This window comes from Symphodus melops, assembly GCF_947650265.1.
Source record: "Symphodus melops genome assembly, chromosome: 18".
Lineage (NCBI taxonomy): Eukaryota > Metazoa > Chordata > Actinopteri > Labriformes > Labridae > Symphodus > Symphodus melops.
The window spans coordinates 21,127,379-21,153,603 of record NC_136708.1 but is presented as its reverse complement, the minus strand read 5'-3'; the positions used below and the strand labels follow the sequence as shown (position 1 = coordinate 21,153,603).

The window sequence follows — 26,225 nt, the reverse complement described above, 5'->3', positions numbered from 1 at the left end:
AAAGCACACAGTCTCACCCGACGCGGCTTCATTTTGAATATGATCGAAGGAAGCTTTTCTTTTTCAGACAGCCGAACGTGTTAGTGAACGTGATGCATTTAAAATACTTCATGCATTAGTGATAACACTTGAAAGACGTGTATCCATGCATGCTGTTCAGCTGCATGTTTGTGATGGAAACATGACTCTCCTGTGCAGCTTCCTTATGAAATACACGTGTGAAGGATTCTTCTATTCTGAGCCCGCGCTCTTTACTGACGCTCTGACTCTGCAGCAGAGAGCGCAGGTCGGCTTTCATTGAAAATCAATTTTCGATCCTCCCGTCTCATCAGCGCCCGCCTGGAAGGAGAGGCGGATATCGAAAAGGAATCCATTTAAAACAGTTCAGACGTGAAGGTCTACGAGGCTGCATGAATGAAAGTTTCTCCAATAACTTCCTGCTTTTTTTTTTTTAAAGAGACAAAAATCTAGTATTGTGTTATAAAAAAAAGAATAATAAATAAATAAAGTCCCAAAAAAAAAAATTTAATAAAAAAAAAAATACAAATAATAATAAAATAAAATAATAAAAAAAAAAAATAAAGTTCCAAAAAAAAAAAAAAAAAAAAGAAATTCCAAAAAAGATGGAAATATATGAATGAGCTGTGTTTGAGTAAAAGTACAAAACTCGTCGTTCACCCGGCTTCACTCACCACAGTGACGGCGTCGTTGAGCAGCGACTCCCCGAACACGAGGATGTGCAGCAGCTCGTTGATGTGGATCTCCTCGAACACGGCCAGCACGGCCACGGGATCCACGGCCGAGATGATGGAGCCGAACAGCAGGCAGGACAGAAGGTCCACGCTGGCCAGCCGGGCTCCTTCGATCTGACACACACACGGCGAACATCATCCCGCCGATGAAGAAGATGTTCCACAGCGTGCCGATGACGGCGAACACCAGGATGGTGCCCAGGTTCTCGGTGAAGGCTCGGATGGGCAGGAAGTAGCCGGCGTCGAGGATGATGGGAGGCAGCAGGTAGAGGAAGAAGAGCTTCTGGTCCAGGATGGGGGCTTCTTCTCCGATGGCTTTGATGATGCCGCCCACGAGCAGGCCGACGAAGATCAGCAGACAACTCTCGGGGACGACGTTCGACACTCGAGGGATGATGTGAAAACCTGCAGAGGACCGACAGTGTGAAGGTTTCCAGAGAGTTTATCATCAGCATTCCCTCCTTCTCACAAACCTGAAACCTGGATTTAAAGTCGTCTCGAGCCTCGGGTGGAAGTTTCTGGGTTTGGATTAAAGTCTGTGCAGTAACTCGGCTACTGAGGAGAGGAGGCATCGGGAACGTGTGTTCATCATGTTTCAAATACTCAAGAGGGAAAATGTGATGCAACGTCATCACTCAAGTCAAACCAGAGCAGCTGTCTCACGACATCACTGTACTTTAAAGTTTTTGTGTTTTCGCCTCTTTGCTCAGTCTGTGTCTGGGAGGACGCAGGAAGAAATGAGCTCTTGATAAATGTGTTTATCGAGTTGTTTCTGGCACTGCTGAAGTCAAACAGGCGATCGGGCCGCAGCGAGCACGACGAGACCGACGCCATCCTCCCTCTTCAAACGTTTCATATTGTTGCTTAATATAGAGATTAGAGATTATTATTAACATGAGGGCTCCTTGTTTATATTTATTTGAATTCTTCACATGTAAATCATCTCAGGGATGGTGACTGAACGGTGAGCAGATCATCGTCATCTCTCTCTCTCTCTCTCTCTCTCTCTGTCATGTGACTCTGGGGTCGAGGCTTCTGTAACAAAAGTCTTCAGCCGTCCTCGCCCCCTCCTCTCCTCTCCTCCCCGACTCTGCACACTGACATCTTTGTTATCGTTCGGTGCATCAGGACAGGAAGTCGGACCGGCCCTCGGAGCTCGGCAGCTGGACGAGACAGATAAGACGCCAGAGTTCGTCTTTCTGCCCCGTCAGCCAACGACAAAACTGCCCCGCTGATTCGCACAGCCAATCAGAATCCTCGCTGCTCACGTTAACCACGGCGGCTCGACGGATAACCCAGAGTCCAAAAATCAAAATGCATGATCATCATTAAAAGTCCTGTACATGTTATTGTACATTAGAACATGTTGCATGAAACAAACACGACTCGACGCCATCCTGAATATCACTGTCGACTTCTAAACGCAGGTATAGCAGGAAGCACGGTTGGCTCTAAGCGAAAGCGGTGGCTTTAAATTGACCGTTTATGTTGGGGATTAAGTTTTAAATGAAACCAGAATTAATCAGTGATGAAGATTTAAAAGAGCAGATACAGTTTGTGGAAACATGATTAAACTGAGAGGAAGCTTAAAGGACACTGAGCGCTGTCAGACGGGGCCGCCTTGAGGAGGTTTCCGACTGTCGTTGTAAAATTTGCACATTTTGCGTTGCATGCCGCTGCTGCTTGGAGGGGCCCCCCAATGAATGTTAGCCTACGGGGCCCCAAACAGAGCCTAGAAGCGCCTCTGGCTCAGGCGACGCTTGAGGCCAATGAGGCTCAGCACCTGGATCAACGTCACCTCGATACCCCACCGTTAAACATTTATCTCACCTGTCCAATCTACCCAAAGACAGTGTGTCCCGTCCAAAACCAACATGTGATACTCTCATGAACGTGGCCCACATACTGTGTACCGTATTATTTTGATCCTTTGCTCTTCTAACCTGATGTTGATATTTTTATCACTGCCACACTTTGTATTGTCTATTGTTCCCTACCTGACTGTGTGTGTGTGTGTGTGTGTGTGTGTGTGTGTGTGTGTCTCTTTAAATGTGTGTTCCTGCCTCCTGTAGTTTTCTGTTGCCTGCACACAAAATGAGTTCTATAAATAAAGTTCCTTAATGCTGCTTCAACTCATCAGCTGGTTTGTTTGTTTCTATATTTAGCTTCCAAGTCTTCACTCTTAATGAATGTTTCCCAGATGGCCTTGTGTGTATTTTTGTCTCTGCACAAGCTCCTTCTCTCTGCATGACATTTTAAAAAATAAACCTGAAGCTTTTTGCAAACTTTCAGACTATGAGTGTCTGCTCCCTTCAGTGTGGATGGTTGTTGTCATCTGAAACCCTGCAGCTTGTCTTCTCACTGAGGCCGGAGGCACGCAGGAGGATTTTGTCACTCAGGGGTTTGGAGTCATGTGTCACTCACCAAGTTTCATGAGCAGAGCCAGGAGGATCCACAGGGAGATTTCGAAGGGCTTCCTGACGTGCTCGTAGTTTAAGGAGAGGACGGGGAAAGCCTTCCTGTGAGTGCTGGAGTTAGTTTGGCCATGGTGGTCCTCCTCTGGATTCCCCCTCGTCTCGTTGCTTCCTGAAATAACATCACGACTCGCGGAGGAAGAAGCGGAGATGAAAACGAGAATCAAAGCGCACAGAAGCAGACTGGATGTCCTCCGGGCGGGACGGAGCAGCACAGCCATGTTTCCAGGAGGTCTGACGGAGGACCTGCTGCTGCTCAGCTCCAGATCCGGTGAAGATGAAGATGAAGATGAGGATGACACGGAGAGAGAGCGTCGTGTGCCAGGGAGACCCCGCGCAAACTTTTACGCACGAACTCCCCAAAGATTTTAAAACTGCGCATATTTATACACCAAACATCATGTTTGAGTCGCCATCTGTCATCATGTGCAGCTGGTGATTTATAAAACCTCGTCTCTCAGTCACCTGCTGAGCTGGTTTAAACTCTGCCTGTTTGCTCACAACCTGTTGAGTCCTTTTTTTTTTTTTTTTAATCCACAACTTGCAGCATCACGCACCAGCATCCTCATCCATCAGGCTCAAAGCTGTCACGCTGAACTTCTTCTTCTTCTGGCTTTTCTGGAAAAACGCAAAGTGATGCCAGATTTAAGAGCGCCATCTGCTGGAGAGGAGGACAACAACAACAACAAGCACACAGCTGTGCTGGAAGTCAACAAAGCACACTGGGCTTTAATACAGTTTTGAGTTACCTACTGTACCTCAGTCTGAAGGGAACCGGAGGGTGGTTTGTTCTGGATATTGGTCTGGCAGCTCGAGGGGTGCCAGGTCACCTCCTGAGCATTGCAGAGGTCCCTTTCAGCAAGGCACCAGGCGCTCTGTCACGTGCAGCCCCCTCACTCTGACATCTCCATTAGTGCACGTCTATAGGATCTATGTTTGTGCACATATGTGTATTTCAGAGTGTAAAAGAGATTTCCTCATGTGGGAGGAATTATTTTGACTACTTCTTAAAATGTGAACCTGTTCGTCTTTAATGTACAAATAAAAAGTGAATCTGCATTTGTGTGTGTTTTTTTTTTAATTGAATATCTGTGTAGTTTCACAGCTGGGAAAACTCTAAAGCTTCTGCTCAACGGTGCCGTGTTTAGGGTGTAGCGTAAAGCTGAACCAATAGCTCGGCTCGGTTCTCATTTCCTGCTCGCTGTTTTACAGGAGAGATGAGCCCACAGACTGTTTGCCTGAGAGGATCCATCTGCTGCCACAAACTCCAATCGATCCCTGGCTCCCTGCTCGTCTCTGATTTTTTTATTTTATTATTGTACTATGAAACACTGGAAACCTCCCTCTTTTATCATCCCAGGTTTAGATTTTACATTTTTTCCATTACAGACTCTTGATGTAACACCTCAGATTAATGAAGTAGAATGATGATTTGTTTATAGCACTGAGATCATCTCAACATACTTCACAGCTCACATGACCTCGTCATGTCTCTCCGCCCCACCAGAGGAGAATCAGTAAAAACAACAACACGGCCGGTTCCCACAGACTCAGACCTCCACGCCTGACTTCTGTCGGCCCGTCGAGGGAGATGGAAACATAAATAAAGAGGCTGTTTGTTTTGTATCCAGAGTAAAGGGGTTGTCAAATAATAAAGTGTCTGAAAAATACCTTGGACTGTATAAAACAGGGACATAATCACAGTGACGTCACCTGTTGGTTTCTGGATCCCACCGGTGAAGATTCCTGGTAAACAGCTTCAACGCACCGCCGGTCAGTCAGATCAGCCAGGCCCTTTATTGTGAAGACCTCTGACCCTTCATTAAAGGAGATCTATAAAAACTCACTTTTCCACCATTAATTTTGTCAATCTGGAACATCTATTGAGCAGCGTTGTGAGATGTGTAGCTCCAAAACTTTCTAACGTATCTGATCCAGGAGTCAGAAAATCTCTGCCTGAAACAGTTCATTTCAGCTGCTGTCTCTTTAAGACCCCCCCCTCCCCCCATCTGCCCACTTTCATCTGATTGGTCAGCTCTGTTTGCAGCATAGCAGGGAAATTTGAGTGAGCTTCCGTTCACTGAGTTGACACGTCCTACAACTTGCTGGCCAAGTCTCACGAAGTTCTCGTAAAGTCTCGTTCAGAAAAGGAAACCACGTCCGGGGATCACGCCAACAACTGTTTATCTTGAGTTTTAAAAAAACTTTCCCATGTTTAGTTTGGACATTAAACTACTATTATTTCATTACATGTGTGAGTATAAACATGTTGTGTTAATGTGACTTCCGGAATATTTGCAGCCAGCCTCAAGTGGACACTCGAGGAACTGCAGTTTTTAGCACTTCCTTGTTGGCAACATTTTTCAACACTGCAAGTTGCTGCTTGGAAAACACACAGCAGAGCAGTCAGTGTTGTATGTTTATATACATGTTGTTCTATGTTTTAAATATGTTCTATGACTCTTGCTTTTATGGGGTTTGATGTTTTCAACAATGCTTCGTTCCAGTTTTGTTTTTTTTAATCTCTTGATGTCACCGAGCCTCGCTGTGAATTCACTTCCTCTGTCTGAGTTTTATCCACCTGACTCGCTCCATTCAGACTGTGCAGCCGCCCGAACTCTTCTGTTTCCCACTCAACTTTTCCACATGGTTGAAGCCTGAGAACCACAGAGCTCGTTGAACTTTACCAAAAAAAAAAAACCCCAACAACACAGATTTCAAAAATGTCTTTAACTCAGAAGAACATTTATTCAACAAATGTGTTTCATTACTAAGTGAGTTTAAGTGACAATTTTACATTTACATATTTATCTTTATTCAATTCTTGTAAAAACTTGACACGTTGTCACCAAGCAAACCTAAAACGCCCTGATGAAATGTCTGGTGTAACAGCTGGAGTGCTTCTTCTATTATAAATACTCAAAGGGAGGAAGCTGCTTTGGGATCTGTTGGATTATTTCAAAAAGGATTGAGGTGCTACAACAAACGTTATCATTTATAAGAATCTCTGTTTTTATTTCTTATTTTTTAAAATATTGGGACTGGCTGAAGGTTTAGCTACAAAGCTCTGATATGCTCATTTATTTGGTTTTAAATACAATTATTACAAACTACAGACTCTCTCTTTAATCATCTTTCGACGTCATGACAAATCTTCCCGATCAGTGACTCACTTTGTTTCCTGCTGCGACACTTAAACTTTCCTCCAATCAAACCCACAAACACATTAAAAACTCTCTCCAACCTCCATCACAAACCTTCTGCGACGTACACAAACAATCACACACACACACACACACACACACACACACACACACACACACGGTCTGCTGCTGCAGGGTCCCCCGCCCGCCCGCCCGCCTCACACTCTTCTCAGGCGAGGTGATGCTTCATTTGGACCCTGTCGGACATCTGTCTGGCGCTGTATAGAGACACTCCCATCCCCAGTGTGGCCATCGTCATGGCGATGGGATCGATGAGACTGCCCGGAGGCTGCATCCGGACCTCACCGGACACCTGACGCTGAAGAGGAGAGGAAGATGATTAGAGAGGAAATGTGTCATTCTTACAAGTTAGGTTTTTTTATAGTCTGGGAACTTTTATATTGACGTAGCAACAATGAAATGTGGGAGACAGAAACTTCAGGGACACACACACACACACACACACACACACACACACACACACACACACACACACACACGCACCAAGCGTATTCATGTTTCAAATATTAGAGGTTTTTTTAAAGGTTTTAATGTTACACGTTTTTAAAGCCCCACTGTGTAAACGATGTAGAATATGAACCAGAGTTTTGCACCCCCTAGTGGTCAGAAAATACAACTGCAACTACCACTCTGCCTCCAACCACAACACTCCTCTTTCATTCAGCATCCTCAGCTCTTAGTCTGAACAGGTTATCTAACGACTCCTCCTGAGACGAGCTGCCGTCATCGCCCTCTAAAATATTTATTGACTTTGTTCAGCCTGGATTTGAAGCATTTCTATAAAGATATTTCAAAACAATCTGCAACGTATTCACACAAAATCCTGATCGAAACATTTACTTTCACTGTTTTTTTATTCATTTGTGATCTTTTGATTGAAATGAGTAATAAACATTTGTGTTATTGATGTTTGTGTTATTATTGCACAGAAAAACAAAACACCACTTCTCTCTGTGTGAAACTTCCATAAAGGGAAATGTCCGACCTACCTGCAGGAGACGGAAGTATCCTGGGGTCAGTCGTCCCAGTCTGATGATCATCTCTGCTGCTGGAGCTTCACAGATCAGTCAATAACTCTCTGCAGGAGAGGGGGAAACAACATAATCACTCCTCCACAAGTTCAGGTTTACTGATGTAAACTCCTGACTTTGGAAAAAAGTCGTAAAAGGCTGAGAGAAAATGTTTTACATCAAACAAATAGAAACAAAATGCCGTCATATTCAAGTACATGTGTTTTTGTGTTTCTCTCCACATCATCAAATCCTTTGTCCTGTTTAGTATTGAATGTTTTAATGTTCATCAGTCGCCTTTACGCTCTGAAGATATTCACAAATGTTACTTATAAATGTTCATTCAAACGTAATGTTATAGGAGTATTGTATGAATGATTTAGCAGCGTTTTCAGATCTAATTAAAATCTACTGTCACCAATAAAATTACATTAAATACAGTTTTCATTGTTCTGTGTTAAACTTTAATGTTTATTCTAAAGTGTATCTATCGAGCAGCCAGAGAAGTTGCTGTCGAACTATTCTGAATAAAAAATCAAAAAAGGACACAAACATCCTTCAGTGGTTGGATGCACAAAAAAAAAAGCACAAATAGGTAACGAGAAGAAAACCACCATCCAGCTCTCGTCTGAAGGATTTATTAAAAAGTGACTTTTCCAGCCAACATGCTCGTCCTCAGTTTTGACTCTCAAGTCTCTCACGCCGTGTTTTACTTCTCACAAAGTTTGCAAAAGTTGATCATATAATGTCACTGAAACACTGGTGGTAACATCTTTAAAAGATCCAGATCTAAAAACAGTTAATTTAAATGTCTTTAAACTTTAAATATTAAACCAACTAAACTGGTGATGGTTTGAAGTTTGAACAGAAAGCTGAAGTGTAAACAAAGAACAAAAAGAGTTTCTCACAGAAGTTTGCAGCTCCTCAGGGAGGTCGACGAGCACCCAGCAGGATTCCTTAAAAACAGCACCCACGCTGCTCCTCACCTTCATCAGCAGCTCAGCAGCCACCGACAGTCAGTCAGCATGTGAAACCCCGCAGCAGCCTGAACTAACAGCCTGTCGCACTGAAGAGCCTCCTGTGTGTCCCTGCTCTTTTGTGCAGCATGAACATCCCAGTCTGACCGGCTCCACATACACACACACACACACACACACACACACACACACACACTGCTGCATGAAAAGCTTCAGCCTGTCAGAGATGATTTGACCATCCAGCCAGTAAAGTGGGTGAGAGCGGGGAGAGAAGAAGAAAGTGTCTCTGTGCAGCATGTTGCACGCTTGGAGGAACATGTGTGTTAATGCGCTGCAGTGACTTATGTAACCCAAAAACACTAAAGATGAAACTCTGTGGATGAGGAGTCCTTAAAGGGTGTCACAGCTGAACGCACAAAGAGCTGGAGCCTTTAACTTTTCACCGAGCTGGACGTATGTTCTGGATTTAAAGGGGTTTATTGGTTATGTTGACGTTACATAAGACCCCGGTTTCCATGATGCCACATTGATTGTCCAGGGTCTCACTGTTCATGCTGCCCTGTGGTTACATAAAAGAATAAATAATGCATAGACAAACATTCAGACTGTTGTGACTCAGAGTGTAAAGCTCTGCATGTGAACGACTAAAAGTTTGGATTATATTTCACATGAATTACATTTCTGTTCTAATAAACACTAAATAAAATTTAAACGTTGTTTTTATCTATTTAATAAAAAAGATTCTAAGAAGTTGTAATGTGCATCCGAACACAAAGAGCATTCAGTGCTGTGTGTGTGTGTGTGTGTGTGTGTGTGTGTGTGTGTGTGTGTGTGTGTGTGTGTGTCCATATAAGATGGACTAGACTACAAGATGCTGATTGTGCAGATTCAGTGACCTCACGTCTGCACGTTCTGCAAAAGTCACACAGAACTCTCCATTATTGACGCTGCGCGACACGCCGTGTCTGTAGGAAGCTCAGATTTGAGTGTGACGTAAATAAAAGTGAAAAAAAGATGAAAAATAAAGATGCATTATTAATGTTTGTATTGAATCGGATTCTTTGCCGTCATCAGTCTTTGACAGGAACCGGGCTGACGTATTCTTGGTCCTGTCTGGCTGCAGCCACTCGGTCCTGACCCGCAGAGTTGATGGAAGCTCTGGCGAGCGTCACTCTCACTCCTGCCGGTCCCGGAGCGTCAGTGGTCTCTACAGATACGACCCTCCCGATGAAATGCTGAAAAACACGGAAGGAAAATGAGAAGAGCACCTCGTAGAGTATTTAAAAAAAATAATTTATTATTATATTCAATGTTGTAAAGGTTTGTTTGTTTGTTTGTCAGAGACCTGTGTGAGACGACCTGCAGCATCCGCCGCTTTGGGTCTGCAGGATTCACTCTGTTTCTCCCTCTGCGCTTTGACTTCCTGAACGAGAACATAAAACTTTTAGAGTAAAAATATTGTTGCTGAAATGTGTTTATAGTAACAACAATGACAAGTTGAGGTGATGTCTCTAAGTTTAAAGGATACAACCTTCAGAGTGACTGAATTTGAAGTCTTGGACATGTAGCTGTCCCAGGACTTGGCCATGAGCTCCCGCTGCTTCCAGTGAGACTTTATCTGCAAAGACAGAAAAGTTTTTTCAGTCAGTTTTTTTTTTTCAATAGAAAATATTTGAAGGTTTTCTTTATCCCTCATCACCTCCGAGTACACGAGCTCCTCCTCGCTCATCTCCTCTTTCCTCCGCTGCTCCAGCATGCTGTGTTGTTCTGCTGCCACCCTCCTCGCTGTGTCCTCTGCGATCTTACAGATAGTGCTCAGAGCCTCCTCGTCCGGGGAGATCGGCCTCACACCTTCTGATCTCAGCTCCCTGCTGATCTCGTCCCACACCTCGCCCACCTGCAGCAGCGTGATCAACACATCCGTGTTTTCAAACAGATCCTGTGTCGTCCTCGGTTTGTGCTTTAAAATGACACTTCAACATTTTTTTGCTGAGAATTTCTCGATCGTTCGTAAACCTGATCGTCACAACATAAACTATCTGAAATTCAAACTAATTGTATTTAAAAATTTAAAGAAACAAGAAAAGTCGACCAAAGTGAAATGCACATGAGCTTATACGTGGAGGATTTGAAAACAATAATGTCTTGTAAAATTGATATAGTCCTTGTTTAAAATGGGCACGGTTACAAACAACAGTTCTACCTTGAAGTCCAGATACCGCCTGACGACACTCAAGGTCACAAAATCTTTTGTTGACAAACCAGGAAGGTCGTGGAAACCTGTGAAAGTTTAACATTTTATGCTGCAATTAGACAGGACAGCTGAGAGAGTGGAGGTCGGATTCAAACCAACATCCTTTGCAACAAGGAGCCTTTGTACATGGGGAAAGAAAAACCCCCGTTTGGCCATCTGGCGCCCAGTCATTATTATTTCTACATAAAACATCTCCACTGCGTGCTTTTCCTGAACAAACATTGACATTAAGCTTAAAAGGTTTTATTGGAAAAAACAAGAGTGTATGTTGTGAACGACATATTCAAGGCTGCACGGTGAACAAACGTCAATACCACATTTGTCAATATGGCGATTGTTGATGCTTTTTAAGAAAAAAGTGAGACTTCAGCCATTGGAGTTAAAACATGTCTTGAATAGGTTTTTTTTTTTTACCAATTTTGCAGAAGATGGAGTAAATCTTTGCGCGTAGACTCTCTGCTAACTCCAGCACTGCTGGACTCAGTTCATTCGAAGAAAACGACAGCTGCGTGTCGTCCTCCTGGTACACGCTGAGGATGGGTCTCTTGGGATCTGAAGGTCAAAAGTGGAGGAGCAGAAATGAGCGGGACAGACGTTTCACTTAGAGACAGAAGAAGGGCGTCACATGAGAGGGAGTGATGTCGTCGTGAATATTAGATCTGCTGTGATTCGCTCTTGGAGGCCTCGTGAAGACGACGCTCACATGCCAGCTGAAACTGATCTGTTGCCAGGCAACCCAAACTTGCTACTGTATTCCTGCTAGTTACCATGGATACCGCCGTCCAACTACTTCTGCGGCTTTCAAATGGAACTTGTAAAGTCGTGAAGTCGTGAACAGAAAAGGCTCTGCGTTCGAGGTGTGAAAGTATGGGAATGATGTTGCTAGGTAACAGCAACATGGAGGCCATAAGGGTCCATTGTATTCGAACCCAAGGCCGCTGCTCCACAGCCTCTAAGGGCACGCAACACAACCGCCTAGAAATGGGTGCCCAGAAGGAAATGTATGTGATTTGAATTCTTCATCATAAAGTGAACCAATCACAGACCGGCTCATCGTGGTTTATTGTCGAGCTGCAGACTGACCTGCGATCCCTCCGTGTTTGTTCCTGCTGACCTTGAGCTCCTTCTCCTCCTCCCTCCACAGCTGCAGCAGGAGTCCAGGCGCCGTCTGACCGCCGTCGCCCCTCCAGCTCAGGATGTGGGACAGCGTGTTGGGGTTGTCACAAAGCTCCAGGAGCGTGGCGAGGATGTTGCTATGAACACATCTGGGGCTGGACTTTTAGAGAGGAATACCTGATTAATTTGTTTAGTAGCATTTTTACATTTCGGTGCACAATGACATGGCTACGTACACTGAGTAGCTCCAAGAGAAGAAAGCCTCCCTCTTTAGCCAGAAAGTAATCCTCTGTGGTGTAGCAGCCAACAATACAGGACCTGAGGGGAAACTGCTGTTAATCCAGCTATTAAAACATGACATCTTTTAAGTCACATGAAGAGAAGAAGGATGACATATATTAAATTAAGAACAAGAGAAATCTGAAATGATTGAGGATGATGATGCTAAAAGTTCCACATTAACTTCAGATTTTAGAAGATGATCAACATAATCCTTTACCGTCTTTAATGAAGCGATGCATGACAATGTAAGGTCATAATAAATATAAAAGGTCGGTCTGAACTGACCAGACACAGTCCACTGTGGACAGGATGAGCTTGTTGTGTCCCAGGCCGCTGTAGAACATGTCGGAGCCTTTCTTCAAGAAGTGAACCGTCATCTCGACACCCTCTGATCCAAACAGGTCCTGTGGTACATCGCATCAGCACCGTCAATATGGACCAACTGCGTTTAATAAACCTGCGTGTGACTAATCAAAGTTATTTCTACATCCTGCCTTTTTGGATCCGAGACAACAGAATTATATTTTAAACATCGAGGGTCCTTCCAAAGCGTGAGAGTTTCCCTCTACTTTACCTTTCTGTGCATGTCGCTCTCACACATCGCCGACAGTATTAGTTGAATATCTGACTTAATCTCTACAGTGACTATATCCTCTTCATCAGGACTTGCTTCCATCTGCATCAAAACCCCTGAAAAAAAATAAACAAAACAAATCTCTGTGAGTGAGTTCAAAGGTTTCTGTTCATATTTCTGATTTCAAAGTCAAGATTTAAGTTCCTTTACCCACGAGCTGGTGGATGAGACCTTGATCACAAAGGTCCTTGTTGACTGACTCTTCACCCGATGACGTCACAGATCTCAGCACTCGGATGCAATGCCGCATCTGAGCCTTCTTACTGCCTCGTCCTCCTGTGCCGTGGAAGCTGTGACCCTGACCAAAGTAAGAATCTGGGACAAACGATATTCTAAAATGAAAAACTACAAAAACCACAGTTTCCATATTATTAAAGCATTGTTAAAAATAAAAAGGATAAAGTTGTGCTGAAATTGCAGATGCTGACCCAGTGCAGCCGTTTATCAGACTGATCTCTGCAGCCTAAAAGAGGATTTTGATTATTTTGGACCTCGTAAAATATTTTCTTGAGTTGGGAAAGTTTGATGGTTTTGGTTTTCATTCTTCACCTTGTGAGACGCACCAGTCCAGCACGAGCAGCAGATACGCATTTCCCTGACAAGTCATAAAATCATCCAACATGAGGGGAGCGATGGTAGCCAGGGTGGCCAGCGCCTGCAGCATGAGCTCCTCCTGCTGGACGGGGGACCAGGAGCGTGAACCAGAACGCCGCCCGGAGGAGGCAGCAGGCGGCTTCACGAGCATCAGGAGCGACGACATAACCATTTCATCTTTATAAAGCTACGAGAGGGACACATGGAGGATTAACGTCAGGGGAGGCATTACGTGTATCTGAACAGATAAAGTCAGTGAGGGTGAGACTGACCTGCAGGGCGGTTAAGTCCTTCGACATTAAAACCAACAGGTTCAACAGTAGCTTCTTCATTTTCAAGTCATCGTTATTGAAGTTGAGCTTGAGGTTGTGAACCAAAGACTTTTGACTTTTGACTGAAACATAAGCACAGGAGTAAAAGGTACAGTAGTAAAGTAGGCAGACCCATTCAGATTTAAAAATGAAACTTCAATTTGAAGGGAAAGCTTGGCCTTACGTTCTGGAAATGTGGCGAGAACAACAAGCTGTTTGGCAAACAGACTCTCCTGAAAATTAGACACCGACGAAATATATCATCAGACTTAATATACTATCATCTTAATATGCTTTGCAGGGAAGAGACAAAAAATAATAATTAAAGGTCACATATTCTGTAAAATAGACTTCTCTATGTGTCTCCAAACCCCCCAACAATGAGAAAAGTCCGTCTTCTGCCTGCTCCACTTTTCAGAAAATGTGTGCTCAAACAGGCCGTTTGGAGATTTTCCCTTCATGACATCACAAAGGGCAGTAGCCCCTCCCCCAGGTGGGTGACACTCCCACAGCTAGGTGTTTGTTCTGCCCTCTGAGTCTGCCTTCTCATCGTAAACAATAGGACATGGAGCCAGAAAGCACAGAGTACACCCGAGTCCTTCCAGAGAGGGGGCGTGGTCAGACACAGCTCATTTACATATTTAAAGCTACAGACACAGAAATAGCCTGTTCTGAGCAGGGCTGAAATAGAGGGGTTTATAGACATGATCAAACACAGGATCAGAGTGGATTTACAACAACACACTTCACAAACATTTCAAGAAACTCTTAGACTTATTTATACTTTTTAAAAAGGAGGAGAATATGTGACCTTTAATGTAATTCTGCCTGACCTTTATCTATTTTGTACTCACAATGAGCAGAGAGTTTGGATTATCGGCGATGAGAGTTGTGATCACCAGCAGATCATTTCGGAGTTGGAGGTCAGAGTGATTGACACTGTTCATCAGCTTGTAAAAAAAAGCTTCTTTTAGAGATCTAAGAAAAACGTGAAAAATAACACCAAAAAAGGGTTAAATCTATATGTACAAGACCAGAGCACAACAGTAAGCAAACCTAAAACATTTTTATAAGACGGAATATAAACAAAAATCTTAAATCATAACTTAACTTGTTTATCTTTTGTATTTAAAAAGGCATGTTGATACATGAGGTTTCTTGACACGCTGTCCAAATCAGCCATATTGTAAATAAACCTAAACGCACAGAAGACACGTACACAACACACTCCATGCTGCTGAGCTGGGCAGTGACCTCCGCCTTGTTGCCTCGCTCCAGGAGGTTCCAGAGGATTTCAGAGGAGTAGAACAGAACCTGACCAGACGCATCGGGTTCGTTCATGTGGAGACAAATCGTCCCAGCTCCCCCCGCTCTTAGCATTGATGCGCAGTTCAAATCTGTGGTTAAATATAAATAAGAAGTGATTAAGACGATATGATGATTGATAGAAAAACCCACTGAGCTGCTGATACAAGAACACTTAAAATCACAGTTTTGATTGTTTGTCTGATTGTTCTTTGGTATAATGGGATGATTCAAGCTCTTGAGGGTTGGCTGCTTCATGTAATGAAGGAGGTCATTAGGTAGATTGACATTTCTGACAGATCTCCTCCTTCATCATCTCAACCAATCTTAAACATAATCAGCTGCTGACCAGAGGAGCCAGAGAGGATCAGAAGAGTCTGCAAGAGCTGCAGCTTGATGGCGGTCTGGTTCTCCAACGCAGCCATGGAGAGGAGCAAAGTCTGAGCCAGATCACTGTGCTCCAGAAGCTGCAGCCTGTAACCCGGAGAGGTTGGCTGGAGTCCTGCGAAAAAAATCAATAAGGAGGAAAAAGTTATATACACTTCTGGATGTAGGATGTGAACTGTAAGATAAACAAAAGAAAGAAAAGAGACAACAACAAAGATAATGACAGACGTAAGGAACAGAAGAGGAAACGTAACGTGTACATGATTTACATCATCTTGAAAGGAAATTCTTGGAGCATCAATAACATGAAGAAATACAACATTGACATGTCTGATGAAAATAAGGACCCACGAAAAGAAGGCGAGAAGTCTCAGAAGAAAATAATAAAAACATAAAAGAAAAATAGATAAAAAATATAGATATTAAAGAAATTATATTATAAAGAAATTAAAAAGAAACCTGTAACCACGAGCATGCCACCACAGACGCCATGAGAGAGCCTCACTTAGTGAAAGTCTAGAAAATCGGTTTTCAGAGGGGAGAGTCCGAGGCTTTGTCTTTGTGAGACGGGCCATACCGTCCAGCAGATGTTTGGGGGCCACGCAGCTGTAGAACGACTTCACTGATTCAACTATCTGCTGTCTCACTTCAAAATCTGACACCCTCATCAGACACCCTGCCAAGAAAAACACATCAGTCAGGGTCACTCGTCATTCTCGCTCCTGTTAAAAGAAAGTGAGTCTGTTCTTAAAGCAATAAAAACAATCTAATCAGTCCTTAAACCCCCTCGACGCTGATTGCAGCGAATTCGCATCAAACCGCTTTGGCTACCAATGCAGCCAAAATAGCGTCTGTATTCCTCCACTGCCGGTTTATGCACTTTCAATACATACCCAGGAAACTTTTGCAAGCATTAGTTTCTCACAGGACCAGTCGGAGATCAGTATGCATCATACCTAAATGTTTATCTATTTTATGTGTTGTTAATTAATGTTAATTTAGCATCTTCTTAAAAGCAAAAACACATTTAAATCAGTGTCTGCTTCGAGGTAAAAAGCCTTAGCTTTGAAAACTCTGAATAGCTATTGAAGTTATTAATTTGAGTAATACAGTGGTGTGCAAAACCATGGAAACGTCTCTGAATGAACTGATCTGTGTACCCATGTGAGAGAGGAACTCCACGACGTCCTTGGCATACGTCAGCTCGTCGGATGATTTCTCCTTCAGGAAGGGGAGTCTGAGATACAGGAAAGAAAAATGTTCCTTTCAGATAATGTCAGGGAGAAAACATCAACATTTCTGAGTTACTTACCCACACATTTTGAGCGCCTCACATAAGAAGGGCAAGTACTCAGGGTGATCCTTCCCCTTCTCAGCACAGATGTTGAGTATTTTGGCGATACCGGTCAGGTCCTTCAAAAGCTTGAAATAAATTAAGAAGTTCTAACATGTTGGTGTTCATCTGTGAAGAGATAATTGCAGGCAAAGGGGTTGAAGTGATGGGGCACTGACTCATCGTGATAACTGAGGTTATGTCAGAACAGGGAAAACGCTGACAGACAAAGAGATGCAGCGGAAAATTAGCGCCTTGGGAGCGGGTTTTTTTTCGATTGCACAAAAGCACATCTATTTCCATCTCTGTATCAGGGGAGCTCTCAGGGGACGATCTGACAAACTGCTGCGGTGTGTGACACCTGAGAGAGTTTAACCTGTGGAAAAAGACGCGTCTCAAAAGAGAATTTTGCATCGTCAGGCGATAACGTCAGAGGAGAGGATACAAAACCAATCTGGCTTCTCTTCAGGAGTTTCTTCAGGACAAAAAGGTGTCGCTCCTTCAATTTAGCCTTTGAAAAAAAAAAATCAACAATGATGAGTGTTTAAAATGATATAAAAGACTTTAAACTGGTAATCATGTTGACATTAATATTTAACTTACGGTCAAAGGATCTTCAAGGAGACGAATCACCTTACTGAGTTCAAGACTTTTAGCACTGACCTGTTGAATGAATGAATGAATTACTGACAGTTATCGTTCTTCTTTGAGGACAAATAGACTTCAAGGCAATAACATTGTAAAATCAATTCTTTAATTTCTGAAGACACAACCCCCCAAAACAATCTGCATCATACTGTGAAAAAATCAAATACCATATTTGGCAGCTTCACACCGTTCTTCAAAGCATGCTGTTCCTAGTTCTCTCCAGTTTATGACTCTCTCCATTAAAGGGATACCAATTCTCTCTTCTCCCTCTCAAAGCCACCGTACAGAAAGTACCATCTTCACGTCCCCCTTTCTCTCTCTCTTCTTTTCTTTGTCAGGTTTTTATTATTTCGTATTGTTCGGTGTTGTCCTATTTTGTTGAGGTCTATACTTGTTGATGTCTCAGTATTTTGCAGTGTTTGTGTCTTTACTGTCCTTGTCTCTTTGTATGCATTGTTCTAGCACTTTACTGTTACAGTAATACAGAGCAGTTCTCACAACACAAGCATGTTGTGTGTTCACATATTGAGGGAAGCCTTTAAGCTTGTTGATAATTATAATAACTTTTCACACGATCAGCAAACATAAATATGTAGATTATAACAGCTTGTGAGGATTTAGATGTTTACCTTTGTTTACCTTTGCTGTGCAGTTTTATGTCCTGGTAGACAAGCCAGTGTAAAAAGGCAGTTTTATTTTGAATGAGCTACTTCTTTCCATAATAAATAGCAGGATGATTTAATCAATACAATTAAAATTTAAAAACATACAATGCTTGACTTTCAATTTATTTTCTGGTGGTCTTAAGAGCATACACTGTAAAGATATTTACTGAAGACTAAAAGAGATTATAAAGTGTTTACTGTACCTCCTGTAGAAGCTGGTTCTCATCTGATGCTTTTGGTCGGATCACAGGAGTGTCCTGTTTCCTTCTGTGCAACACTTTGCCTGAATCCATCTGAAAAATGTTAAGAAACTTCGAGAAAACTTAAACTTTTCCCTTTAGCGGTAAAGCTGAACATGATCCATGCATCCAGGTGCTCGGGCTTCCGTCTGTTTCACGTTGGAAGCAGCCTCTCGTACATATTTTATTTTTTAAAAAAAAGAAAGAAAGAAAGAAGAAAAAAGTTTTTGTTTGCAAATACCAGAAAGCTAACTTCACAAGAAAATTAACCTAAACTACGGGTGTCTTCTTCTTTTAACAAAAAAGACCCCCTCTCGTATAAACGTCAAACACCCCTCCTCTCTTTCCCTTTATGAAGCCCAAGTTTGACAGCGTACTACTGTTGCCATGGTTACCCTGTAAGTACGGCGAGCAGCGGAGTAAAAAAACCCAGCGGAAAAAAAACGGAACGCCCGTTTCGTCTTTAAACCGGAAGTGGTATTCACGCTAAAAACACGGCGCATTGATTTCCCCCCTCACAACAATAAGAGGGAGACGCGTGTAACAATAACAAAACGTTAAAAAAACGAAATAAAGCTGAATTAAACCCGGGTTTTTGGAGATATACTGCAGTCAGTCATGCTGTCGGATGCAGGTCAGTCTTTATTGCACGCTGCTAATGGTTGCTAAATGCTAAATGTGACAGGCTGGTTTAAAGAGCTTTTCAATGTGTCTATTTGCCATCAGCGTTTCTATTTTTACATTTCTTTATCATTGGGTTATTTATAACACGTTCAACATGATGCATTTGAACAAGGTGTTTTTATAATAATAAGCAGGACTGCATTTTTCATTGTTTTTTTGTGTGTGTGTCTCTCGTGTTTAGATTACTCCGGGAATGCCTCTGGAGCTCGGCGAGCAAAGAAGAGGAGCTCCGGGGAATCACCGGGGGACGGCCAGACCCTGCGCTCCTCGGGAAGGCAGATCAACGTCCGGGTGAAGCGAACCAACAACCCTCCACCTGGACAGGTGAGCTGCAGCCTTCACCTTTAACCTCTGTCTCCCTGCTGAATACAGTGATGATCTGTATCTCATACAGAATCCCCACATGGTTCTGTATGTAATGACAGAATATCAGCGGCTGTTTCCCCCCTCACAAATAAGGCACATCTTCACTTTTCAATAAAACCTCTGTTGTGTTTAAAAGAACAATAAAGTTCTTCCGGTGACCGTTTGTGACCCTCTCTCTTGCAGAGCAAAAGAAAAGCCACGGACACAGAGGAAGAGGACGACCAGTCCGAGAAGAAGTACAGAAAGTGTGAGAAGGCTGGATGCTCCGCCACATACCCAGTTTGTTTTGCAAGTGCGTCTGAAAGGTATTGTTGATTCTTTATACGATACAACCAGACCAAAGCTTGATCCAGAGGTGACTGGACTTCGTTGAAGATGTTGAAGACATGTCTCCTCTCTTCCAGAAGTCTTCAAGATCTTCAGCTAAATCCAGTTCCCTTTGAATCAAGCTCGATTATTTATTTTTTTCTGACTGGATGTGATTGGTTGCAAAGAGCATTTTCAATCTACTTGCGCTTAATAGATTTAGTACAGTATTTGTCCTGCACCTGTATATATTCGGCCTTGATGTGCACACACAGGTTTGACTGCCATTCACAACAGTTCTTATGTGTTCTTCCAGATGTGCTAAAAATGGATACACATCTCGCTGGTATCATCTGTCATGCGGGGAGCATTTCTGCAACGAATGTTTTGATCACTACTACAGAAGGTAATGTTGACAGAACAGCTGACCATGAATGCATCAACTTACGCTGCTGTGTTAATATAGCGTATGTATGCAACTTCATTATGGATAAAATCCACTTTGTTTTCCATTGGCAGTCACAAAGATGGTTATGAGACTTTTGCTTTGTGGAAGAAAGTGTGGACTAGTAACGGGAAAAGTGAGCCCAGTCTCAAAGCTTTCATGGCAGATCAGCAGCTACCGTTCTGGGTAAATGCAGGCGGCTTTTTTTTTTTCTGTTGTTGTACCTTTTCATCAAAACAGACGGTCACATGTTTAAGTTCTCCCTCCTTCTTCTCTTGATCCTTTCAGGTTCAATGTACGAGACCGGATTGCAGAAAGTGGCGACAGCTGACTAAAGAGATCCAGCTCACTGCTTCCCTGGCGGCGACGTACCGCTGCGGCATGAAGTTCAACAACATCAAGGTAACAGGAAAGAGGATTTACACTTAAAGGGATACTTCACCCACTTACATGAAGCTGTGTATCATTAGAAACATGGTAGTAGTGTTGAATGTGGTGAATCCAGCCGTCATTTTGCCCTGAGACGACTACCACTACTACCATGTTTCTAATGATACACAGCTTCATGCAAATGGGTGAAGTATCCCTTTTAACTTATTTTATTTCTTATGTACCGACAATTATCTTTCTTTCTTCCTGCAGAGTGAGGGACCGGACCAGTGCTCCCAACCCGAGGACTTGGTAAGCTGTTGCTGCCTGTTAGATCATTTACTTTGTGATTCAAGCTGTTTTATTTATGGTGTGTCACACTTGATAAAAGGCAAAGAGGGAGGAGGAGGATGATGGTCTCGTTCTCGTTTTGTTGATTTCTGACAGAGAGTGGCAGAGGTGACCGACAGCTGGTGGCATTCAATGTTGATTCTGCCGCCGTTGTTCAAAGACAGTCCAGCGAGCCCTTTCCTCGCTGCGTACTACCCTGACTGCGTGGGGATGAGTCCATCAGGTTCCTCCACTAACTTGTCTGAGCTCAGGGCCGATCACTGCAGAGCCGTCCAGCCTCAGAGTGAGTCTTTGACTGGGAGATGAACTGAAGCCTTCAACAGTCAAACTTTACCATTCCTTGATATGCAGATGTGTGAGCTGGGAGAACACACCCAAGAGATTCTTAATCGGCCTCCCTTTAGAAATATCCGTCTTAACCACATTGTAACATGTTTTGTATTTATCTCTGTCGTGTCCCTCAGTTCCAGGTCTTTGTCCGTACTTTCAGCCGTTCTACCAGCCCAACGAGTGTGGGAAGGCTCTGTGTGTGCGACCAGATATGATGGAGCTGGATGAGCTTTATGAGTTTCCAGAATTTTCCCGTGATCCTACCATGTATTTGGCTCTGCGTAACCTCATACTGGCGTCGTGGCACAAAAACTGCACGGTACACGGCATACGTCCTCTGAAAGTGTCTTCAATGTTTTTGACCTTTTAACGGTTTTCAACAGAAGTAGACATTTGTGGTTGAATAACATCAAACAGCAAGATGTTGATTTGTTTATGTTTATCTTTTCTTTTTGGTGTGTTTTCCTTAAGGAGGTTCTGACTTCTCAGACATGTGCTGAGAACATCATTGTGCGGGGTTTGGTGCGTGTGCGCTGCGTGCAGGAGATGGACCGCGTGCTGCACTTCATGACCAGGAAGGGCCTCATAAACACCGGTGTGCTGGCAGTGAAACGGCCTCTGCTCCCTGAGAAATACAGCTCCGTGAGTCCTCATCTTAACTCGTCTAACTAAAGCACACATTCTTTAAAGCTGACAGCGTTCCCACATCTGATTATTTTTTTGCAGAGAAACGTTATTATCATCGGTGCCGGGGCGTCAGGTCTGGCTGCTGCGCGTCAGCTGCAAAACTTTGGCACTCAGGTAAAAGCTCTGTCGCACATTTTCTACCCAGTTTTCTTGTAGCAGAGCTGAGCCTTTACCTCCTGGTCATCCTCGCTCTACAGGTGATGGTGCTTGAAGCCAGGGAGAGAATTGGAGGTCGCGTGTGGGATGACGCCTCTCTGGGCGTCACTGTCGGCAGAGGAGCTCAGATTGTCAACGGCTGTGTGAACAACCCCATCGCCCTGATGTGTGAACAGGTAGGAATATGAAGAGCTTGAAGGTCTGTTGTGTATTTTAAACCTGATCTTCCATCAACTTTACACTCTTGTTTTACAGATTGGGATCAAAATGCACAAGCTGGGAGAGCGCTGTGACCTCTTCCAGGAGGGGGGGCAGGTTACTGACTCAGCCATCGACAAGCGCATGGACTTCCACTTTAATGCCATCCTGGATGTCGTGTCAGAGTGGAGGAAAGACAAGTCGCAGAACCAGGACACACCGCTGAAAGGTGCAGAACTGTTGTTTTAAAACTCAGCGTTACGCTTGAATGTGAAGTTAGAGGTAAAACCATTTTAACAACTTAAACCAACCAGTTTATTCCTCTTATCATCAGACAATTAAAATTCAATTAAAAATGGGAAAGGTTGCTTTTGTAAATATTAAAACTAACTAAGTTTTAAAAGTAAAAAAAAAAAGAGGTTGCTTATTTTTGTGACATATTTGACTTGTTTGCATTGATTCTCTACAGAAAAAGTCCAGGAGGTGAAGAAGAACTTTCTGCAGGAGTCTGGAATGCAGTTCAGTGATTTGGAGGAGAAAGTGCTTCAGTTTCATCTCAGCAACCTGGAGTACGCCTGTGGCAGCACGTTAGACCAGGTACTGTGAAGAGCTGCAAGATTCTCAGCCGACCCTGAGGCATCCATTTCCCCCAACATGTTCTGAGTGTTAATGAAGACGATTCAGTACATTCTTCTTTCCTGTCGGCACAATTAACAATCAACCATCTTCTGTGACTTCCTTCTTTATAAACGGGAGAGGGAGAATGATGAAGAAAATGTTCTGACCTTTGTTTCTTAGGTATCGGCAAGATCCTGGGACCACAATGAGTTTTTTGCCCAGTTCTCAGGTGACCACACTTTACTCACTAAGGGCTACTCCGTGTTACTCCACAAACTAGGCGAGGGGCTCGACATCCGCACTAAATGCCCGGTTTGTCTTTTAAATTAATTCCTTTTTATTTCAGTTATGACCTTTCTGAAACCAGATTGCATATTCTGTGCGGCTAAACAGCTTTTTTTGTTGTTTTAAATTCTAGGTTCAGGCGATTGATTACTCAGGTGATGTTGTCAAAGTTACCTCCTCCAATGGCTCTCAGTGGACAGCACACAAGGTGAGGACACGTTAGTTGAGGAAAGTGTGGTTTTAGAAAATGTCGGCTGTATTCACCGCTGCTTATCACGACGTCATGACATAGAGTTTGTGCATCTTTACCCTGTCAGGTTCTTGTCACAGTCCCGTTGACCTTACTACAAAAGAACCTGATCCAGTTCAACCCTCCACTTCCTGAAAGGAAACTGAAAGCGATCCACAGTCTAGGGGCCGGTATCATCGAAAAGGTCACAAGAAGTCTGATATATTTATGTTTTTCATTATTATTAAAAAGTCCAGGTCATCAGTAAAATTTATTTTTTAAACTGCTTACAGATCGCTCTTCAGTTCCCGTACAGATTTTGGGACAAGAAAATCCAGGGAGCAGACTACTTTGGTCACATACCTCCAAGTCCTGACAAGAGGGGCATGTTCAGTGTCTTCTACGACATGGACCCACAGGTTTGTTTGTTCCCTTTTCTATTCCTACAGTAAAATAATACACGACAACTCAAAATATTGCAGAATTGCAGAATTACAGAATTTTATCTAAATCACAAAAATTGGCACGTTATTCTGTCCCTTTAGGCACACTGTAGATAAGTGTGTAAGATACAGCTCAAATAAAAATAATTCATTATTAGATGAATGTATGAAGCCTTCTTTGAATGTGTGGTGATATGCTTTGTAGGGTAAGCAGGCTGTCCTCATGTCTGTTATTACTGGTGATGCTGTTCCGACTGTCCGGGACCTGGAGGACAAGGAGGTGGTGGACGAGTGCGTCAAGGTCCTGCGTGAGATTTTCAAAGAACAGGTAACGTATTCAGTGTTCGAGATAACCCTGGTTCTCTGATTTTTGAAACCCTGGTAAAGTCTTGAAGTTCCTATAAAATCTTCCCGCAAAAAAAAACTGGCCTCATAATTTACGACATCTCGGTTGCAAACTTTCTCACTCTTCTTGATTTGTGTGTCCCTTGTAACTTTTGCTGAATCTTCCTGTGTGTCATTCTTAATAGGAGGTCCCAGAGCCGCTGCATTACTTCATCACACATTGGAGCAAAGACATGTGGTCCCAGATGTCCTACAGCTTTGTGAAGACAGGAGGAAGTGGAGAGGCCTACGACATCCTCGCTGAAGACGTGCAGGGGAAAGTCTTCTTTGCTGGCGAGGTAACATGTAATAGTAATGTGTCTGCTAACATTTATTACAGTGATAATGTGAATTTGGACCAATTATCATTATTTACCTGTAATGTCTTTGGTTATTTGTGATTTTTCACCAGGCCACCAATAGACATTTTCCGCAGACTGTGACGGGAGCCTACCTGAGCGGGGTCAGGGAGGCCAGCAAGATGACTGCTATGTAATATCTATGAAACTGCAAACTACAAAAAACACACCAGCATCGACACACGGGTTGCCCTGAGACAAACCGTTGCACACCGTACTCTAAATTACTCAACTTGAAACAACCTCATTTTTCAACTCATTTAGAACAAGAGGCGGTGGCGTGTTTTGTTTTTTTTTATCAAAAAATCCTGCTCAAAGACGGGTTTGTTGATACAAAAAGGATTTACATCATGCAATGAATATTCGATGAAAAAAAGAAACGCTCTACCAGGGTTCACTGTGCTTGTAAACCGGATGATGAGTTAAACGAGTTAAATGAACTGATCTGTAAAAAATGTTTGTGATGGAATGGTCATAAAATGTCATATTTAAGAAACACGGGTGCATGAAGCACTGGTAAGCTCTCAAACTGTCGAATCACGGATTACAACCGAAGCATAAATTAACTTATATTAAATCTTCTATGATCATGTTTCAAGAAATTGTATGTAATTGTATTTGATGAGTTACCAATGTTTCATGTGACCGTAATGGATTTGTATTGTGTCATTTGTGAATCATGTGTTGGTATACGTATTGAGATAAAATGGATAAAAGGTTAGATATCTAGTATGCATACTTCTGCTGTGGCACTTTTTGATTTTAACTGTTTTTTTTTTTTAAATATATATTAAAAAAAGAATAAATGAATAGCTAATGTGTAAGACGAGTTATATTCTAGGTAGGACAAAGAAGGATCAGAAGACACCGGGTTGTCCCATTTCTGTCTCAGGGATGTGATCGAAACAACTATCCGAAAAATGATAATTAAACAAAAAAACACAACCATCCGTATTCTCTTATATTCGTCCCTGAACAATGAACTCCCTGAGGTCTTGAGACGAAGAGCAGCACAACAATGCCCTCACTTTGTTTGACTAACGTTGACTAATAAAGCTTTACATGGAGGTCCTTATATCTCTGTTTTCGTCAGCAAATCTAGGTGATCATGACCTGTTTGTCAAATGTTAGTTCTTAATTATTTATCATGTATCTGTCTAATAAACTGAGCTATCAACTGCCATACTTCAAGACTAATTGTGTCGTTTTTTTTCAGAATGAAACCAGAAAAAATTATGGATTGACTTTCCACTTCATCTGAATACTGTAGGCTAGGTTTGACATATTGTTGCAGGACTCAAAATTAGCTACAATTTGGTGTGATATGTTGTGTTGTGTGTAATGTTTTGTTCTACAGATGAATGCTTAACTGCATTTAAAGAGACACACACCAAAACAGAGTGTTCTGAGAGAGCTGGTTTCTACAGGGTCACAAACCTCTTCTGGTGCTTCATTCATGTGATATTTTGACCAAAGTACAGCACAGATGTTTCATTTAGACCACAGGGGACTGTTTGAAAAGTTGGAAAAGGAAGATAATATGTCCCCTTTAAAAATTGAGTTAGCTTTTTTTCTCTTCTAACAAGTGAATGACTTTGATATGCATTATTATAAAAGTTATTATAAAAAAAGTGTTATTTCAAAACAAGTTATGGAAAAACTTGTTAATAAATGTTCTGATAAAGAGGGTCAAATTATATATAAGATTATTCTTATCTCTGCTTCTTTTTTATTCAAGATTTGTGTTTTAATTTTGTGTTTGTTCAGTTTAGGTGTAGCCTACTTTTTGTTGCTAAGCAACCTCCGAACA

The 26,225-nt window shown here is 42.6% G+C and overlaps 3 protein-coding genes across 3 annotated transcripts in view; 1 reads left to right on the top strand and 2 right to left on the bottom strand.

The window, feature by feature from the left end:
- Window positions 1–4,271, bottom strand: part of slc9a1b (solute carrier family 9 member A1b) — a gene marked incomplete at its 3' end in the record, with an annotated part of 4,916 nt that extends 645 nt beyond the window's left edge. Inside the window, exons 1-2 of the mRNA XM_079367412.1 lie at window positions 3,177–4,271; window positions 693–1,157 (exon numbers count right to left, since the gene is read on the bottom strand). Of these exons, the coding sequence (XP_079223538.1) occupies window positions 693–1,157; window positions 3,177–3,447 (736 nt within the window). The 5' untranslated portion in view covers window positions 3,448–4,271. The remainder of the gene's footprint in view (window positions 1–692; window positions 1,158–3,176) is intronic.
- A 4,100-nt stretch (window positions 4,272–8,371) lies between these two features.
- Window positions 8,372–18,572, bottom strand: cfap69 (cilia and flagella associated protein 69). Its single transcript, XM_079368274.1, has 23 exons — window positions 18,170–18,572; window positions 17,257–17,316; window positions 17,099–17,164; window positions 16,633–16,742; window positions 16,481–16,557; window positions 15,898–15,996; window positions 15,283–15,435; window positions 14,848–15,025; window positions 14,483–14,606; window positions 13,813–13,861; window positions 13,590–13,711; window positions 13,273–13,504; window positions 12,874–13,038; window positions 12,664–12,779; window positions 12,375–12,493; window positions 12,044–12,125; window positions 11,775–11,967; window positions 11,106–11,243; window positions 10,641–10,717; window positions 10,137–10,334; window positions 9,969–10,055; window positions 9,783–9,860; window positions 8,372–9,672 (listed from the first exon to the last, which is right to left on the bottom strand). Exons 1-23 carry the CDS (start codon window positions 18,257–18,259, stop codon window positions 9,508–9,510), a joined length of 2,778 nt encoding a protein of 925 aa, XP_079224400.1. The 5' UTR covers window positions 18,260–18,572; the 3' UTR covers window positions 8,372–9,507.
- Window positions 18,573–18,686: 114 nt separating this feature from the next.
- kdm1b (lysine demethylase 1B) lies at window positions 18,687–25,600 on the top strand. Its single transcript, XM_079368275.1, has 21 exons — window positions 18,687–18,839; window positions 19,071–19,213; window positions 19,439–19,560; window positions 19,878–19,967; window positions 20,081–20,192; window positions 20,295–20,408; window positions 20,649–20,687; window positions 20,823–21,009; window positions 21,191–21,375; window positions 21,528–21,698; window positions 21,783–21,857; window positions 21,941–22,075; window positions 22,155–22,326; window positions 22,567–22,694; window positions 22,896–23,027; window positions 23,134–23,208; window positions 23,318–23,434; window positions 23,523–23,648; window positions 23,878–24,000; window positions 24,203–24,355; window positions 24,469–25,600. Exons 1-21 carry the CDS (start codon window positions 18,824–18,826, stop codon window positions 24,550–24,552), a joined length of 2,499 nt encoding a protein of 832 aa, XP_079224401.1. The 5' UTR covers window positions 18,687–18,823; the 3' UTR covers window positions 24,553–25,600.
- Window positions 25,601–26,225: the final 625 nt, after the last annotated feature.